At 38.6% G+C, this 18,846-nt stretch overlaps 1 protein-coding gene across 9 annotated transcripts in view; it reads left to right on the plus strand.

Annotated features, from left to right (window-relative positions):
* Nucleotides 1-18,846, plus strand: part of Ash1l (ASH1 like histone lysine methyltransferase) — a 146,711-nt gene that overhangs the window by 47,486 nt on the left and 80,379 nt on the right. For all 9 annotated transcript variants that reach the window (XR_007835411.1, XR_007835410.1, XR_007835412.1 and 6 more), the window contains exons 4-5: nt 7,953-8,048; nt 15,450-16,197. Coding sequence is in view for 6 of the 9 variants with exons in the window: in XM_051198831.1 (XP_051054788.1) it covers nt 7,953-8,048; nt 15,450-16,197 (844 nt within the window). In the remaining 3 variants the exon portion in view is untranslated. The remainder of the gene's footprint in view (nt 1-7,952; nt 8,049-15,449; nt 16,198-18,846) is intronic.

The following is an 18,846-nucleotide window of genomic DNA, read 5'->3' on the forward strand; positions in this document are numbered from 1 at the left end:
GGCTCCCTGGTTTCATCTAATCCTGGTACTTGATTCTATTATCTATTTTAGGTAGATATGAAGTAGTGAGAACAGGTATCTGACATGGAATATCCAAACATTCCTTTCTTGATGTTTTAACACTTTTTAAAATTTACTTATTATCTAGGTGCATTTTTTTTTTTTTTTAATGTTTGGTTGGCTGTTTTTTTGTTTTGAGATTGTCTCAATCAATCCAGGCTGTGTACCCAAGGATGACATAATCACCTCCTCATTCTTGTGGGATTACATGGGTATGCAGAGCCAGTGTTTGCTGTATGCTAGGCAAGCACTCTAATGATTAGGATATATTCATACCTATACTAACTCTTAAGTTTTGTGAGTTTTTCCTTTTAATTGTGTGTTTGTACATCTGTGTTTGTACAGATATGTGCATGGGAGTATCTGAGGCCAGAGGTATCAAATCTCCTGGAATAGGAGTTAGAGGTATTTGTGAGTAACCTGACCATGAGTGCTGGAAAACAATAAAGGCTCTTAACCTCTTAGCCATCCCTCCACCCCCTAATTTAGTATTTTGGGTTTTTTTGTTTGTTTGTTTTTTTTTTTTTTTTGGTTTTGGTTTTGGAGACAGGGTTTCTCAGTATAGATTTGGAGCTTATCTCTGTGTAGCCAGTCTGCCTCTGCCTCCTGAGTGCTGGAATTAAAGGCATACACCACCACTTCCCTGCTTAGTGTTTTGTTCTTTTTAACATTTTTTTTATTTATGTGTATGGGTGTGTTGCCTGCATATATGTCTGCATCACATGCATGCAGTGCCGGTAGAGGGTATCAAATCCACTAAGACGAAGAGTTTCAGATGGTTGTGAACTACCATGTTTAAATGTAGGGAATTGAACCTGGATCCTCCGAAGGGTGCTCTTGAATCCCTGAAGTGTCTCTTCAGACCTAATTTAGGGTTAGTTGATTTGTTTGCTTTGCTTGTTTTTTTTCTGGTGTGTGTGTGTGTGTGTGTGTGTGTGTGTGTGTGTGTGTGTGTATACGTACGTATGTATGTATGTATGTATGTATGTGTCTACAGGGCCTTGATTGTCCTGGAACTCATGAGCACAGATTCTGAATCATTTCCTCCTATAGTGTATTTAACTGGTGTAGTAAATTAAATATATTGTTTTCTGTAAATGTATTTCTTATAATCAGAATCAATTGTCTTTATTGAAGATTCTGTTTTTATCCCTCCTTCAACTTGTTGATAAGAAACGTGTAGCACTGTTGTGTTCAAGAGATTCAGGAATAGATTCAGAACTTACATCCAGGACCATGAATACTTCATCAAAGTCTCCAAGCAGTAGGGCTGGGGAAATACTTCATCAATTAAAATGTCAGAACCCACATAAATTTGAGGTGGACTTAGCAGCCAGCCTGTAACTCCACCCTTAGCAGGTAGAGATGGGGGTTCTCCAGAGCAAGCTGGCAAACAAAGTTATCAGTATCAGCAAGCTCTGAATTTGACTGAGAGACCTGGCTTCAATTACTAAGGTGGATGAGCAGTTGAGCAGTCCCAACATCAGCCTCAGTCAGACCACATATACACATGTGCCCACACAAACATGTGCCTTCACACATGCAGATCAAGTACACACATAGGTACACCACACACGTAAAACTAAAATTTTGTGCCATGCTTTAATTTTGTTGGGAAGAAGTGATTTGTGACTATTTCGAAATAAGTCTTATCTTTGAACTCACTAGTAAGCATCATTTTAAATCTAGCACAAGTTTGTCTGTTCTTCTGTGGTTAATCCAAAGATATTTGTAACATTATAAACATCAGCATTCCAAAAAATGTACATGAAAAACCTGTAGTATGTTAATTCATAAAAAGCCTTTATATGAATTTAGACTGAAGAAATAAATATATTATGACCAGATTACTAGTTTCAGGGTTTTGGAGGGTTTTTTTTTGTTGTTGTTGTTGTTTGTTTGTTTGTTTGTTTTGAGACAAGTCTCACTATATAGTTCTGGTGGAATTTACTGTATAAGCCATGCTAACCTGCCTCTACCTCCTGAGTGCTGGAATCATGCCATGCCTAGTCAGTATGTTTTTTTCTAATTCATATTTAGCACCATGAAAATTCATTTTCTAATTTGGAATTGTTAAGGCCTCAGTGAAGTAGTTAGGTTGAATCTTTGTTTTCATGGTAGGTGTATGGGTGTTAGGTTTTTTTGGGAGGGTGGGGATTGGTTTTATGAGACAGGGTTTCTCTTTGTAGTCTTGACTGTCCTGGTTCTTACTTTGTAGACCAGACTGGCCTCAAAATTATAGAGGTCTGCCTGCCTCTGCCTCCAGAGAGTGCTGGGGTTAAAGGAATGCCAGCCACCACCTGACAGGTTTTGGTTTTTGAGACAGGAGAATCCCACTCTATATCCCTGCTGGTCTGGAGCTCCTGTGTAGACCAGATTGGCCTCAACTCACCTATCTACCTATCTCTGACTACCACATGCTGAAATTAAAGCTGTGTGCCACCATGCCCAGCGGTTTTTTTTTTTTTTCTTTTTTTCTTTTTTCTTTTTTGTTTTAAAATTTTTATTCAAGTTAGTGTGAAAGTGTATGTCTCTGTGTGTTGTGTTCACATACTTATGCACACGTGTTTGCCACCATAAAAGAGTGTGCATGCTCTAGTATGTATATGAAGATTAATCAACAACTTTTGAGAGTCATTTCTCTCTCTGCAGTGACTTCCAGGAATCCAACTCAGGTTGTCAAGCTTGTTCAGCAAGCACTTTTGTTTAGAGCCATCTCACTGGATTGTGACCTTTCTACATAAAGAAACACCTATTACCAGTGCCAGTTTTCTCCACTGATTCTGCTAACTTTACCCATTTGACTCTTTGCTTTCAACCAAGTATCTGTGAAAATAGTATTCATTTTTTATGGTAGCTTTAGTCAGGATTTTTTTTGGGGGGGGGACAACAAACCAATCTCAAGTTTCTTGGTCTTCACTTATTTCTGTGGATATTGAAATAATTAGGTTATTTTCTCTAATCCATTTATGTTCTTTTTTTTTTACTCTTTTCAATTTTCTGACATTTGTACCCCCCTCTTTTTGCTATGTATATATATCTATTCCATCTTTCCATTTTTGCCTACATTGATACAAATATTTTCTCAAAGTCTTGTCCAGTTTATCAAATAATGGGCCAATGAAACTCAGAAATTGTATAATTAAAATGACTGTCAAGGCTTCTTCACATATCCACGTTTATTTTTAGTTCCTATATCCCTTTATGTGTAAGTTTATGATACCTTGTGTTTCCTCCTTAGTAGCACTCTGTCGCCATCTTTACATGAATGTCTTTATTACCAGCAGACATTAAGAATTGACTCCTAAGAATCACCATACCTTTAATGTTAAAAACTCCAGTTTTTTTTAATTAATTCATTTCTTACATTTCAATCCCAGTTCCTCTTCCCTCTTTCCCTTCTACTCCCTCTACTCCCCGCTCCTCCCATCTGCTCCACGGAGACTGTAAGTCCTCCCATTGGAAGTCTCCTAAGTCTGTCCCATCTTCTCATTGAGGCAGGACCAAAGCACCTCTCCACCCCCACTCCCTCCCACACACACACACCCCTGTGCCTAAGCTGAGCAAGTTATCTCTCCATATAGAATGGGTTTCACTAAGTCTGTGCATTAGTGTTAGATCTTGGACCCACTGCCAGTGTCCTTATATATTGTCCCATTCACACCGTTGTCAACGTATATTAAGGAAGTGCTATGCAGGTTCTCCAAAAAGTCCAGTTCTATTTAAGCATATCTTCTCTGCTTTGTGTGTAATTACTGCTTTAAATATGTATGTGTAATTTCTAAACTACCATGAGTACCGAAACCACAGCAGTGTTTCTAATTGAAAGTTCTATGAAGAATTTCATCTATATTTCTTGGTTATTTCATTCTATCTTCATTCTAAATTGAAATGAGAAATGATGGAAACGTACTGATTTCTACTTGTGTGTATCCATTGTTTTTGAGACAGTATCAGATTTTCTTGAACTTAAATCCATATAAACACTTGTTCTGTGAGGAATGAAGTCTTTGCATATCTTTGTTGGCAAATCTTACTTCACCACAAGTGAAACTGGGTAATGTTTCTCCCATGCTAGATACAATAATAAGGTTGTAACTCCACTTAGAAAATGACAATGAGTTGGAAGAACAAAAAAAGGGGGGGGGTAGATACAGAAAATGTCTGTTCATTTGTTAAAGAACTGAAAATGAAGCTGGACACCTGTTTCCACTTATTCTGTTGGTACATCTGATATTATTGGTGTGGTTTAGATCATCACCCCGTTCCTTGAAAGAGTCAGTACATTAAAAAGATCCATTTCAGATGTCTTTCATCCTATCTTGGAAGTACATTCCTGACCTGACTGAGTATACTTGTTTTTGAAGGACATCTTAATTGTATTCACTTTACATTTAAGGTAAATAATAACTATAGACAGTTATAGCTCTCTAATTGGGTATAAGTGTCTTTTCTGCTTAAATTTCTATTTAAAATTGAATCACCACTTAAATGTGTTAGTTATATATTTAACATCTAAAATATGTTTCACAGTAATGTTTAATTTGTACCTCAGTGAACCACAAAACCATGGTTTCAATCAGTGACATTCTCTCACCAAGAAAAAAATATTACCGATATTAGCTACTAACATTTATTAGCCACACTGAATTCTGTAAGTGACATTACAGATCTTACTATCCCATTTTGGTAATTAACACAATGCTATGATATAGGGTGCTTTAATAAGCCAGAGTTAGGCATGTTTCTTTGCTTTGGTCCTGATCCTTAATTTATTTGCTAAAGACTGAAGGGTCAAACCCAAGTTGCTTTTGTCCATGATCCACATACTTAACACCACACTGCACTCCACTCTGCATTTCATTTGTCTTGTGTTTAGAAATATACATGTGTTGGGGTCTCTCCTGGAATAGACATGTTAGTTCTCTCTTCTTGCTCAAAATTTAAAACATTGCTTTCTAGTCTTACATCTGTTTACTTTACATCACTGAGCAGTATTTTTCAGGTATTCTCATCCTTACTGTAGCACTGTTTTTGAACCTATCTTAGGGATACAACTTTATTCTCTAAATATGCAATATTGATAAGAACAGCTCTTCTTGGGCTAGAGAGATGCCTCGGGTTAAGAGCACTGACTGCTCTTCCAGAGGACCCAGGTTCAACTCCTAGCACCCACATGACACCTCACAACCGTCTATAATAATGAGACCTGGTGTCCTCTTCTGGCATGCAGACAGAACACTGTATACATAATAAATAATAAATCTTAGAAGAAGAATGAGAAGGGAAGGAAAGAAAGAAAGAAAAGAAAGAAGAAATCAACTCTACTCTTTATGAACAGGGGATTTAAACACACTTTGAAAAATGAAATTTTTACTGCAATCTTCTATTAAATTCTAAGAATAGGCTGCTGGCCTCCATTACTTTCAGAACATGAAAAATGGCTCAGAAGCTAAGTGAGCTAAGCCATCTCTTTCTCAATTGTTTCAGTTTCTCAGGAATTGCTGTAAGGTGCTGCCAATAATGATCTCCGGGGATCTGACCCCCATTCCACCTCCCACTGCCTCCTCAGCAGCTCCAGATGCCACCAAAAGAAGGAGCTTTGAAGAAAGTGCCTGTACACTCTTTTACCCTGAGGTGGGTGAGGCCAGGCAGGGTGATTCTCAGGATATTCTGATGATCAAAGGTATAGTGGAAGCCTTCATGAAGATTTTCTTGAAGATTACCAGGACATTTTGGGGAAAGTTACCAAATAGCCTAGAAACTGAAGATGGCGCTCAAGAACAGACAGCACAAATGTCATCTGAAATGTAGCACATGATGACATGTGTCACCTTAACTAATTCCCAGAGGATTGGCCCATGTGCTCTTCATTGTGCCTTTTCTCCCACCTCTGCAGGCTCACCAAATAGCAGTCATGTAAAATATACCCTGTGATGTCAGTTTATGACTGACAGAAAACTAGTGAAAGTGCTCTTCAACTCCCTTTATTTCCTGCCACTTGATCTACTGTTTGCCCATTCATAAGGAATGACAGTGGAGCTCAGTGATATCTCAAGCTTTTTCTCCACTATTGTCTTCTGTCTTGCTACATGTCTGTATATGAAGTTTTCTGTATTAATACTTAATCGTCATTGATCCCTTGCTTTTTAATTCTTTTTTATCATACTGTTTAGCTCTGTAGTAGAATATCCGAGCCACACACCATGGGGATTTACCATACTGTTATTTTTCAAAATCCTTTTTTATACCTCTTTGGAATTCAAGACTAAACTGTCTTTGTTCTTGAGTAGATCTAACATCAGTCAGCAATGTGTTTTAGAAGTAGGGTGTTACAACATGAATTTTCCCAGTATCTGACTTCTCATTCTTGAATAGTGAGTCATACACATCTTACCTGCTCAGTATTGTCAATAGCCTACGAAAAAATAATTGCAGTGGTATGACTTAAGAAACTATGTAAGACAAGTTCCTACTTTTTCTCCCAGAGAAAGGGAAATCATAGAAACTTAGCTCCATTCATTTCTTCTGTTCCTGTCCTTCAGAGATTAACTCCTGTCAACATTAGAGAAGTAAATCCTAAAGGTAGTTCCAGATAGTCTCCTCTTCAAGCCTCTGGATTCTTTTGTGCCTCCAATTTTATTTATATATATATATATATATGTATATATATATATATATATACATATACATACATATATATATATGTATGTATATGTATATGTGAGTCATTTAGAGTGCTTCTAATTCTTTTGGCAAATACAAAATTGATGTTTAGTATGTATTTTCAACAGTTGGTGTTTTAGATTATTATGAAAGTATTAGAAACAGGAATATTTTTTGTAGGAAGATAATTTTTCCTGAACATCATTGTTTTCTCCTGAGCAAGAGATGTACTAAATTATGCTGCTTTGCTTTGGGGCTTTGCTAAAATTAGAAGACTTTTTTTTTTTTTTTTTTTTGTTCCTATAAACTAAGTAACCTTATGTGCATATACCATTAAAGATATATTTCACAAATAAATTTATAACCAGTTCTTTCATAATGTGAAAATTACTTTGCGAATTGGATAAGGTGATGGACTTCACCTGGTATTATGGCACACACCTTTAGTCCCATTACACAGAAGGCAGGGGCTGGTGGATCTCTGTTGAGTTCAAAACCAACCTGGTCTACAGAGCAAGTTCCAGGACAAGCAAGACTACACAGAGAAACCCTGTCTCAAAAAACAAAAGCAAAAAACAAACCAAAAAAAGATGATGTATTTGAGGTCTATTAAATGAGATACCTAAGTCTGATATGCCTTACCCAAGTCAATTATTTCTCAGTTATAAGTTTTGTTTGTTTGTGTGGGCATTGGTGGCACACACCTTTAATCCCAGCACTTTGGAGGCAGCGACAGGTGGGTCTCTGTGAGTTTGAGGTCAGCCTGGTCTACAGAGCTAACTAGTTCCAGGACAGCTAGGACTGTTACACAGAGAAATCCTGTCTAAAAAAACCAAAAAAAAGAAAAGAAAAGCTTCGTTTGTTGGTTTAAATGATGAGTTTTAATAAAAAAAAATAAGAGACAGTTTAGACTATCAATTTTTATCAGTAAATATTTGATAGTGATGGGTTATAAAACTAAATCAGGATTTATTTTTTTTCCTACCATTAGTTTTTTTTCCTCTCTCTCTCTCTGCTAATATACAAATTCCATGAGACCTGGGAAAATTCTATCAGCAACATCTGGCATGTTTTTTCCTGTGCTTATTTTCTTCTTATTTGAGCTACTTGTCATATTATTACAGGGAATGGCAGTGACAGCAGCTAAAATTCACTGTTCTATCATAGCATGATCTAGCAAACACTTCATGTAGTCTTGAATTGTCCTATGATTTCTTTCTTCCCAGGTTCCCAGTCAACTTCAGATAAACCTCAGCGCTCATCAGAAAGCACAAATTGTAGCCCTACCCATAAAAGGTCTTCATCTGAGAGTACTTCAACAGGTAAGTGCTATTGTTTTACTAGATATTCAGTTTCCAATCTGTTAGTTGAGATTAATGAATTTATGTAAAGCAAACAAAAGTGGTCTTGTCATCTCAGTATCACTGATAATGTATCTTGGAAAAACTCAGTAGTTTTTCTTTCAAGAAATTGGAATGTGAGAATACTGGAACAATAGCTCAGCAGTTATGAATATGCACTATTGTTGCAGAGGACCCATGCTTCAGTCCTAGCATGAGAGGGATTTAGATTTAAATAGATGATGAGAAATATGCATTAAAAGGTAGTTCTGAGTCTGGGCAAATGGCTCAGTGATTAAGAGCACTTGTTCTTGCAGAGAACCTGAGTGTGATTCCCAGCACCCCTGTGGCACTTCACCATAACTACAACTGGCCAGAAGGCCCAAGATAGAGATAAACATACAAGTAAAGACAGACATAAAATGAATAAACCTTAAAAATTATTTTTAAGCCAGGCAATGGTGGTGCATACCTTTAATCCCAGCATTTGGGAGGCAGAGGCAGAAAGATCTCTGTGACTTTGAGGCCAGCCTAGTCTACAGAGTGAGTGCCAGGACAACCAGGGCCACACAGAGAAACCCTGTCTCAAAAAAGAAAAAAAGAAGGCAGTCCTCTAGGCTCCAGGGTTCCGTCTGTGTCAGTATTGGTGAAGACAAGTTCCTCCTCTCACTGACCCAAGGGCCCTCACCATTTCATTCTTCCTACATGAGATCTGTGAGGGAAATTGTCTGATGGCCAAGATAGCCAATTGGACGAGCATAAGTTTCTCACCCTTTTAGATAGTTTAAATGAGAACGTCCCCTGGAGGCTATCTACTTGAATGTTTGGTTCCTGGCTGTTGGAACTATTTTGTCAGGGTTAGGAGGTATGGGCTTGTTGTAGGACATATGTCACTGGGGATAGGCTTTTAGGTTTCAAAACCTCACAACAGGGAGACAGAAGCAGCCAGATCTACGTAGTGAAACTCTGTCTCTAAGAAAAGAGTATTCATTCCTGTCAGGATTATAAACATATAGTATGGTTTAGTGAAACAGAAAGTCTGTAAATAGGGCTTTTGAGTTTGTCTTGTGAGTAAAGGTATATGTCTCCAAGCATGATGATCTAAATCACAACTTTAAAAGACCAGAAATTGTTACTCTGTATATACTTTAAAAATATTTTTATTATACTTATTTTATGTGTTTGTGTGGCAAGAGCACAGGATGGAGGTCAAAGGGCAGTTATGTCTTTCCACTTTGTGGGTGCCAGAGATAGAACTCAAATCATCAGGCCTGGCAGCAAGTGCTTTTACCCACTGAGCCATCTGGATGACCCTATACATTGACTTTTCATTCATTAGGGGTTGGGGTGTTGTTTGTTTTTAGGAATGGATTGGTTAATTGTTTTTCTAGGCTGGCCTAGAATCATTGTATAAAGCAGCCTAAACTAGAAATCAAAGAAATCTTGTCTTAGAAGTACTGGGGTTGCAGCGTGAGCCACCGCTCCTGTCCTTTCAGTTCATCCTTTGCAGAAATGATTCTGACATTATGACTGTCTTTTTAACAAAAATGCAAAACACCTACATGGCTTTATGAACAGAGAGGACCATTGACTGTAGATCTTGGAAATTTTAACTTGAAATAGGTTTCGGTGAACTTTCAAAAACCATAATAAAACTTGACTACATAGGCAAAAATCTCCATTACCTTCAGATAGACAAAGATTTCTGAGCCAGGCTTGTGATCCTAGCACTCTGGAGACTGAGGTAGGAGGTTCACTGTGAGTTTAAGACCACCCTAGAGTACAAGGAGTTCCAGTTCTTTGCATAGCATTATGATATATGCCTATAATCCCAGTAGTTGAGATAGGAGAGTCAGAAATTCAAGGCAGACTCAGCTATATAATATTTTAATTTAAAGCCATCCTTTACTACATGAGTCCCTATCTCAATTAAAAGAAGAAGGAGGAAGAGGAGAAGAAAAACATTATTTTAGTGGGTCATGGATATGATTCATGCCAAAATTTCAGTTCTTGGGTGGCTGAGCTTTTACTCTCTGATACTCCAGAGGCTGACACATGCCTTACCTACACAAGACCTTAGGCTTAAACCTGATTAATTGGGGAAAAATAATGAAAGAAATAACATTCTGGCTCAGGGGTTAAGAGCATTAGCTGCTCTTATAGAGGTTCTGAGTTCAATTCCCAACAGCCATATGGTGGGCTCACAATCATGTAATGAAATATGGTGCCCTCTTTTGGCCTACAGGCAGAACACAACATACATAGTAAATAAATCTTTAAAAAAAAAAAAAAAAAAAAAGGCAAAATTTTGTTGTTGGGTAAGGTTGGTATTACTACCACTAGAGAGATTGAGGCCCACAGTTCTATCAGTTGGGAGGTAGATGCAGGAGATCAAGGCCAGCCTGAGCTACATAAGACCTTCAAACAAGTAACTGAGTCTTAGGAAGCTGAGAGTGTGTTGGCAAAAAAAAAAGTAGTACAAGCTAGCCAAAGCAAGAGGGAGAGAACAAAGCAAAGCAGAAGTCAAGCTGGTTGGCAGATTAGAGCAAAGTGAGCTGGCCTTTGACCCAAAACTCGGAAGAGGCAGGTGAGTCTCTGTCAGTTAAGGGACAGCCTGGGATATTACAGAGTCAGTCTCAATTTATAAAAAAGAAAAAGGGAAAGGTTTGCATATAAACAAGGAAAGTAAGGAAGAACAAGATAGTTCACTGGATAAAAGCACATGCCACCAAGCTTAACAACTTAAAGTGTGATCTCAGATTCCACATAATAAAAAGAAAACCAGCTCCTGTAAATTGTCCTCTGACATCTTCATACGTGAACTATGGTACAAATGCCCCCCCCCCCACACACAGTAAATTTTATGTCCCAATCAATTTGTTTGTTTTTGATTTTTGAGACATAGTTTCTTTGTGTGGCCCTAGCTGTCCTGAAACTCACTCTGTAAACCAGGCTGGCCTCAAACTCAGAGATCTTCCTGCCTCTGCCTCTGAGTGCTGGCATTAAAGGTGTGTGCCACCACTGCCTGACTAATCAGTTTTTTAAAAAGAAGCTAGAAAAGGGGACTAGAGAACTGGCTCAGCAGTAAGAGTACTTGCAGTCTTAAAGAGGACCTTGATTCTGTTGCCAGCATCCACATAGTTTACAGCCATCTGTACCCCCCCCCAGTTACTGGGGATCCAGCCCCCATCTTTTGGCCTCCAAAGGAATGGCACGTATTTGGTACACTTAAATATATGCAGGCAAAAAATCTTGTATGCAGGAGAGATGGTTTGGTGGTTAAGAGCACTTGTTCTTATAGAGACCCCAATACTTCTTTCTCTTGAAGAGAACCCAGGTGCACAGAACACACATGAATCCAGTTCCAGGCCTTCTTCTGAACTACATATGCATCAAGCACAGACACACAGACACAGACACAGACACACACACACACACACACACACACACACACACACACACACACACCCCACATACAAAAATGGATAAATCTAAAAAAGATAAATAAGGACAAAAAACAACTGGAACAGCTGAGAGGGAGAAAACTCATGTAAAAATCAGATAAAGTTAAAAATTGCCAATTAAAAACAAACTGTTTGCTAATTTATCATGTGAATACACATGTGAGTGAGGGTCAAGAGGACAGCTCACAGAAGACTCAGGTCCTCAGACTCAACCACAAGTACCTCCATGCACTGAGCTGTCTTGCAAACCCCAAATTGTAGAGGCCATTTCTGGGAACAGAGAAGGTACAGAAGTTTGACAAAACATGGAACTTATAAGATGAGATAGTAATTTGGTAGGAGGAACATATATGTAATTACAGCTATAATATAAAGGGCTAACTAGCCCTCTGACTGAAGTCTGTCTTACAGTTCCACTGCAGAGGACAACCAGTAGCATCCTTGTACTAAGATAAGGTCATAATCATTGAGTTTAGTTGTGTACCCCCTGTATTAGTCAGACTTCTCTAGAGGAACAGAACTGATAGAATGAGAGAGAGAGAAAGGGGGAGAGAGAGAGAGGGAGAGAGAGAGAACATGCGCATGTGAGTGTGCGTGCACACTACATGTGTGACTACATGAAAGCCATGGCCAGAGCACAACTTTGAGAAACTAGTTTTCACAGTGTGCATTCTGGAGTGAGGGTCAGGGGCTGCTCTAATAACCTAAAAAGCTAATCCCCCCATCAGCCCTCAATAAGCCAATTAAAGGCACAATAGTAGAAAGTAGAAAAGGGAAGTTTATTCAATGTGGCCACATTGGATAGAAAAACAGAGATCCAGTTTTATACCTCATCCCTCCCCCCAACCTTGTTCATTTTGAGGATTTTAACATGAAGTTACTGGGAATGGCATTTTCTGATGAGATAGATGTTTCTCTAATTCCTAGTACTTAAAAGGGAAATATCTGGAATTGGGCTAGAGAGATGGCTCAGTGGTTAAAAGCACTTGTTGCCTTTCCAAAGGACCTGGATTTTCTTTCTAGCATTCCATATCTTCCTCTGCCCTCAGAGAGCATCTGTTTCTCTGTAATGTAGACACATAAGTAAAAGTAAAATAAATCTTAAAAAAACAAAACTGGAATAACATTTTTTTTCCTGTGTTTGTTTTTCAAAAGGGACTCATGTAGTCCAGATTTGACTCAAACTTAGTATGTGGCCAAAGTCACCTTACACCTCTGATCCTCCAAATGTTCCTCTCCCAAGTGCTAGGTTTGGCCCAAAGTTTGATACATGCTATTGTTACATACTAGGCAAACATTCTACAGAGTGGACTCTAGTTCTAATACCATTTTCTTAATTTTAAAAGTGTGTGTGTGTGTGTGTGTGTGTGTGTGTGTGTGTGTGTGTGTGTAGGTATGTAGGTAGGTAGATGTGTAGGCTACTATCAGAGGACAACTTTGAGACGTTAGTTCTCTCCTTCCACTGTGGGCCCTAGGGTTGGAACTCAGTTATCAGCAACTGCTTTTATCCCAAGCCATCTTGCCAGTGCTAATTTCAATGTTTTTGGATAGAGTTTTGCTATGCCTGATGGTCTTAGTCCCCATTATGTAGCTCTGTCTTGCTTTAAATTTCTGGTAATCTTCCTGGCTTAGCATCCTATATGCTGAAGTTATATATTTATAAACCACCATGTATGTCAGTTAGTATCACATTTTAAAAACATGTAGATAAATCCATTGGTTAAAAAACTATGACCTATAGCAAAGAAGTGGTGGCACCCTCCTTTAATCCCAGCACTTGGGAGGCAGAGGCAAGTGGATCTCTGTGAGTTCTAGGCCAGTCAGTCTACAAAGCTACACAAAGCAACCCTGTCTTGACAAGCAAACAAACAAAAAACTATCACCTGAGCTAGGTGTGGTAGTGCATGCCTTTAATCCTAGCACTTGATAGGCAGAGGCAGGCAGATCTCTGAGTTCAAGGCTAGCCTGGAGTACAAAGCAAGTTGCAAGACAGCTAGGGCTGTTAAACAGAGAAACCCTGTCACCAAATAAATAAACAAACAAACAAACAAAATGCCAACAACTAACTGTGGATATTAGTAGCAAATTATGAGTTTAAGGGACTGTGTTAATCCTGTGATTAAAAAGGCCTTAGAAGAAGAACCTTAAGAGATACATGATTTATTCTAGCTCACAGTTGAAAGTACAGTCCATCTTGGTCAAGGCAACAGGAGCTTGAAACAGCTTGTCACATCATACCCACAATCAAGAAATAATCAGGGAGAAATGTAAGCTGCTTCTCAGTTCTCTGTCTCAAGGTATACAGTTCAGGGTCCCATTTAGAAGAAGGATGTCACTTACCTCGGTGTTTCTTCCCAACTTAATTAGCTTAATGAAGATTGGGCTGAAGAGATGGTTCAGCAGGTGGATCCAAACACAAGCTGTACAGGCCTGACAGCCTAGAGTTCAACCCCTCCAAATTCATGTCAGAGAGGAATGAGCACTGAAGACAGAGCATTGTCCCCTGACCTCCATACATGCACAATTCCATGTATCCACCCACACACATGTACACACAAGGTAAAAGCAATAATTCTTTTAGAAAAATAATCTCTTACAGGCTTGTTCAGAACCCCATCTCCCAGGTAATTCTGTATTTTGTCAGGTTAATAATTAACACTCACCTAACCCCATCACACCACCATCCCTTGTCAACTTGACATTCAGACACATTACTTATAAGCTATAACTTTCCATCCTTTGTCCCCACACTTTCAAGATATAAAATGCATTCAGTCCAGCTTTTAAATTTTCCAACACTTTAAAAGTCCTTAGTCATGGAGATAGAAAATGGCTCAGGTGTTCACAACACTTAACTCTTCTTGTAAAGAATATGTATTTGATTCCAATTAAAAATAATTAGATAGCCCATGAGAAACAGCACACAAGAGTAATACCCTCCCCCCCCACACACATACACAAATAAAAATTTGAATCTACATGAGCACATATACAAAAATAACACAAGCATGGTATATAAATCCCAGGACTTAAGAGGCTAATGGAAGAGGTTAACCATACCTAGTGAGTTCAAGGCCAGCCTGGGTTACAGTTTAACACCCTGCTTGAAAAAGCAGGTAGAAAGAAGGAAAGGAATCCATCTTGCTTAGGATTTAGCTGAATGGTAAACAGCTTGCCTAATACGGCAAATCTCTGTATTTGATCCCCAGTATTCAAAAAGAAAGACAAGTTTAGCTTTTTATCCAGTCTTTAATTGTATATCCTTTACACTTTTTTTTATCTTTTGTCAGTATAGGAAGTTATTTAGCCAGGCATGGTGGTATACACCTATACTTGCAGCACTTGGGAGAGGATTAGGAATTCAAGATAATCCTCTAATAACCAATGATAACAACAACAACAACAACCCTTTAATAATCTCAGAAGTAGTCGATTCAAGGCCATCCTGAGCTACAAAAGACCCATCTTAAAATAAAAGAAGGGGCTGGGAGATAACTTAGTTAAACGCTTTTACCAATCTCCAGAATACCTAGGTTAATTTCCTAGCACCCATATCCAGGAACTCACCAATTTCAGGGGATCTGATTCCCTCTTCCTGCCTCTGTTGGCACCTGTGTGCATATGCCATACATACACATATACATAAATTGAAAAATAATGATTTAATTAATGAAATTAAAAGCTAATTGGTTACCTATAATCAATCCTACCACTCAGAAGCCAGAGGCAGGGAGGATCAATCATCACAACCTCAAGTCCAGCCTGATTTGCCTATTGATTTCTAAGCCAGTAAAGATTTCATAGCATAACCATTTTTCCAAAGGCTAAGAAACAAACAAAGAGATAAGGCAGTTTAAGTAACTGAGTGGTCTTTTTTTTTTTTTGGTCTGTGTGTGATGTGATGTGTTGTCTCTTTTAGTGAATGGAATTCCCTCCAGAAGTCCCAGATTGGTTGCTTCTATTGCTTCTATGGATGATTCTGTAGACAGTCTGTTGCATCGGATAGTACAACATGATGAGCAAGAGTCCGTGGAGAAAAATACCGATGCCTCAATTACAACTGTGTCTGTACCACCTTCCTCCAGTCCAGGTCATAACTACAGCAAAGAGCGAGCCCTAGGTAAATCAGACAGTCTTCTAGTGCCTGCCGTCCCAAGTGACTCTGGTAATAACAATATCCCACTCCTTTCTGAAAAGTTAGCAAGTAGATGTTCCCCCCATCACATCAAGAGAAGTGTAGTTGAAGCTATGCAGCGCCAAGCTCGGAAAATGTGCAATTATGACAAAATCTTGGCCACCAAGAAAAATCTGGACCATGTCAATAAAATTTTAAAAGCCAAAAAACTTCAAAGGCAAGCCAGGACAGGGAACAATTTTGTGAAACGTAGACCGGGTCGACCTCGGAAATGTCCCCTACAAGCTGTGGTATCAATGCAAGCATTCCAGGCTGCCCAGCTTGTCAACCCAGAACTGAAGGAAGGCGAAGGGGTGGCGCTGCACCTAAGTCCAGACACAGTCACTGATGTGATTGAGGCTGTGGTTCAGAGTGTGAGCCTTACTTCAGAGCACAAGAAGGGGTTGAAGAGGAAAAGTTGGCTGTTAGAAGAACAGACTAGGAAAAAACAGAAGACAGTACCAGAGGAAGAAGAACAAGAAAACAATAAAAGGTAATTTCTTTCTGTCTTTTGTTTGTTTTTGGTAATTCCTTAAGGTATTATGGTCTATAGCAAGCCTGAAAGGTATTATAATCATTTTTTACAGAGTGAGAAATTAGAGAGATTGTATATGAGAGCCTAAATAGTTATTTTACCCATTATCTTTGATTAAGGCCTTCAAATATTATTTAGTAAATACTACTTCCAGTTAATTGCCTGTGGCCCTACTGAATTTTAAGGGAAGGGGAAACAACTTTTACAGCTTACTGTTTAAACAGTTAAGTGTCTGCTTGGGAATGTTCTAAAGTTGGATGCACCAAATAAATAAATGATATTATGGTCTGACCGGCCATCTAATTAATTAATTAATTAATCCCTCCCTTCTTCCTTCCAAGATTTATGTATTTATCATGTGTACAGTGTTCTGTCTGCATGTATGCCTGCAGGCCAGAAGAGGGCACCAAATCTCATTACACATGGTTGTAAGCCACCATGTGGTTGCTGGGAATTGAAATCAGGACCTCTAGAAGAACAGTCAGTGCTCTTAACCTCTGAGCCATCACTCCAGCCCCCCCCCCCAGTCTAATTTCTTGTTTATTTATCTTATGTGTATGCACATGCATATTATGCCAAGGGTAGGGCAACCCCAAGAACAATCTGTGAGGAGGTCTTGCAGGGAGCATCTTTTCTATTCCCCAACTCCAGCCAGCCTAAGTGTCTCCAAGCTATTATTATATCTGTATAACTTAATTTTGAGGCCTGCTTTTTACTCTATAAGAATGGTTTGGTGAAATACTCATGCATGCCAAGGATTCCAGGCTAAAGAACAATCTGGAGTTTTAATGTTAATCTGAGCTATACTAATAGTGAATTGTAGGCCACCCTAGGTTACATAATATAGCTAGCCAGCTAGAGCCTTAAAACACTAGGTGGCCAAAAAACTTTTACATAGTACAAAGTAAAAGGGATTGAGATTCAAAACAAAATGAACCTTTAGAAAATGAATTTAAGAGTCTGTTGTGATATTCAACCAAAAGAAATTTTTTTATTTTTTGAGATATTGTCTCACTTGTAGCCTTGGCTGGCCTGGAACTTAATGTATAGACCAGACTAGCTTTGACCTTGTAGAAAGGTTAGCCTGGTTCTCTCAAGTATGAGTATGTGCCACCATACCCAGCTTCAATCAATCAATCAGTCGATCAGTGTGACGCTATGTGTGTCTCTGTATGTTGTTGTTTTTGTTTCGTTTTGTTTTCTGCTCTACAGTTTTGATTTTGCTCAGACAGACTCTCATAGTAACTCCCTGTCCTTCCCTCACCCTAATCCCCTAAAAACTAACATCCTGCTTTTTTGTTTTGTGATTTTTGGCTACTCTAAGTACTGCCTATAAATGAAATCACTTAGTATTTGTTTTTTTTTTTTTTTTTTTTTTTTTTTTTTTTTTTTTTTTTGTGACTGGTTTATTTCACTGAATATAGTGTCCTCAAAGGGAATTGTATCAGAGCCTCCACAATACTCTCTTAGGTCTGTTAGCGTCTCAGCATGATCCAAAAAGCACTTATGTAGAGATCTTCCTGGACTAATTATCAAGAACCACCAAGCTTACTCAAAATATTTATCAAAGACCTCTCAGTGAATTTAATGACATCCTCGATTATAGGCATTTGCCTTCAGTTTTTGTAGTTGTTTTTTCTTTCTTTCTTTCTTTCTTTCTTTTTTTTTTTTTTTTTTTTTTTTTTTTCCTTCAAGATAGGGTTTCTCTGTAGCTTTGGCAGGTTTCAAACGCACAGAAATCTGCCTGACTGTGCCTCCTGAAGTTTTGGTGTTTTTGTTTGCTTGTTTTGTATTGTTCAGGTTGACTTTGACCTTGCTCTTATAGTCTAGACAGGCCTTGAATTCACCATCCTTTTTGTCTTAGCTTCCAGCATGAGTTTGCCTTTCTTTTTGTTTTTGGATGGTGGGTATTCACATATGCTAAGCACCTACTCTTCTTCTGAATAACAACCCCAACCCTGACATGTTGATTTCTTTTTTTTTTTTTTTTTATTGTGATAATAATTTGTATTCTCTTTTTTTTTATGCATATAGAGTATTTTTTATTTAATTTTATATAACAAAGTCCAATTAAATGAAAACAAACATTTATACACAATATTTGGGAATTTGGGCGTCGTTCTTTCCAAACTACTTCCTGCTGGTAAGGGGCGCTGTCTTGGGGGATTCGAAGAAGATTCAGATATCCTAGCTGTAGTCTGTAGGGCTGTTTTGTCCAGCTGTTTGGAATGTAGGATCAGCTTGTACTCTGTTTCAGGCGGTCTGGTGTGATCAAACCACATTAGTCTGGAAGGACTCCACATCTTTTCATTTTCTGTGGAAACAAAAATAGAAATACTTTTCCCCAGTAACTTGTTCTTCAACTTAAATTTTGGAGTCAAAGCGTTTTTTTTTTTTTATTATTATTATTATTTTACATGTCGATCCCAGTTCCCTCTCCCTCCCTCCCTCCCTCCCCCCAAGCCCTCCCTCCCTCCTTCCCTCCCTTTTGCCCTCTCTACCCTCTCCCATGCACTCTAAACACCCTCCCCTCCCAACCCCCCACCACAATACAATATGTAGGGGAATGCCATCCAGTTGGGGTCATGTAGATCTGACAGGTCCTGT

This window comes from Phodopus roborovskii, unplaced genomic scaffold (assembly GCF_943737965.1).
Source record: "Phodopus roborovskii unplaced genomic scaffold, PHOROB, whole genome shotgun sequence".
In the NCBI taxonomy this organism is placed as follows: Eukaryota; Metazoa; Chordata; class Mammalia; order Rodentia; family Cricetidae; genus Phodopus; species Phodopus roborovskii.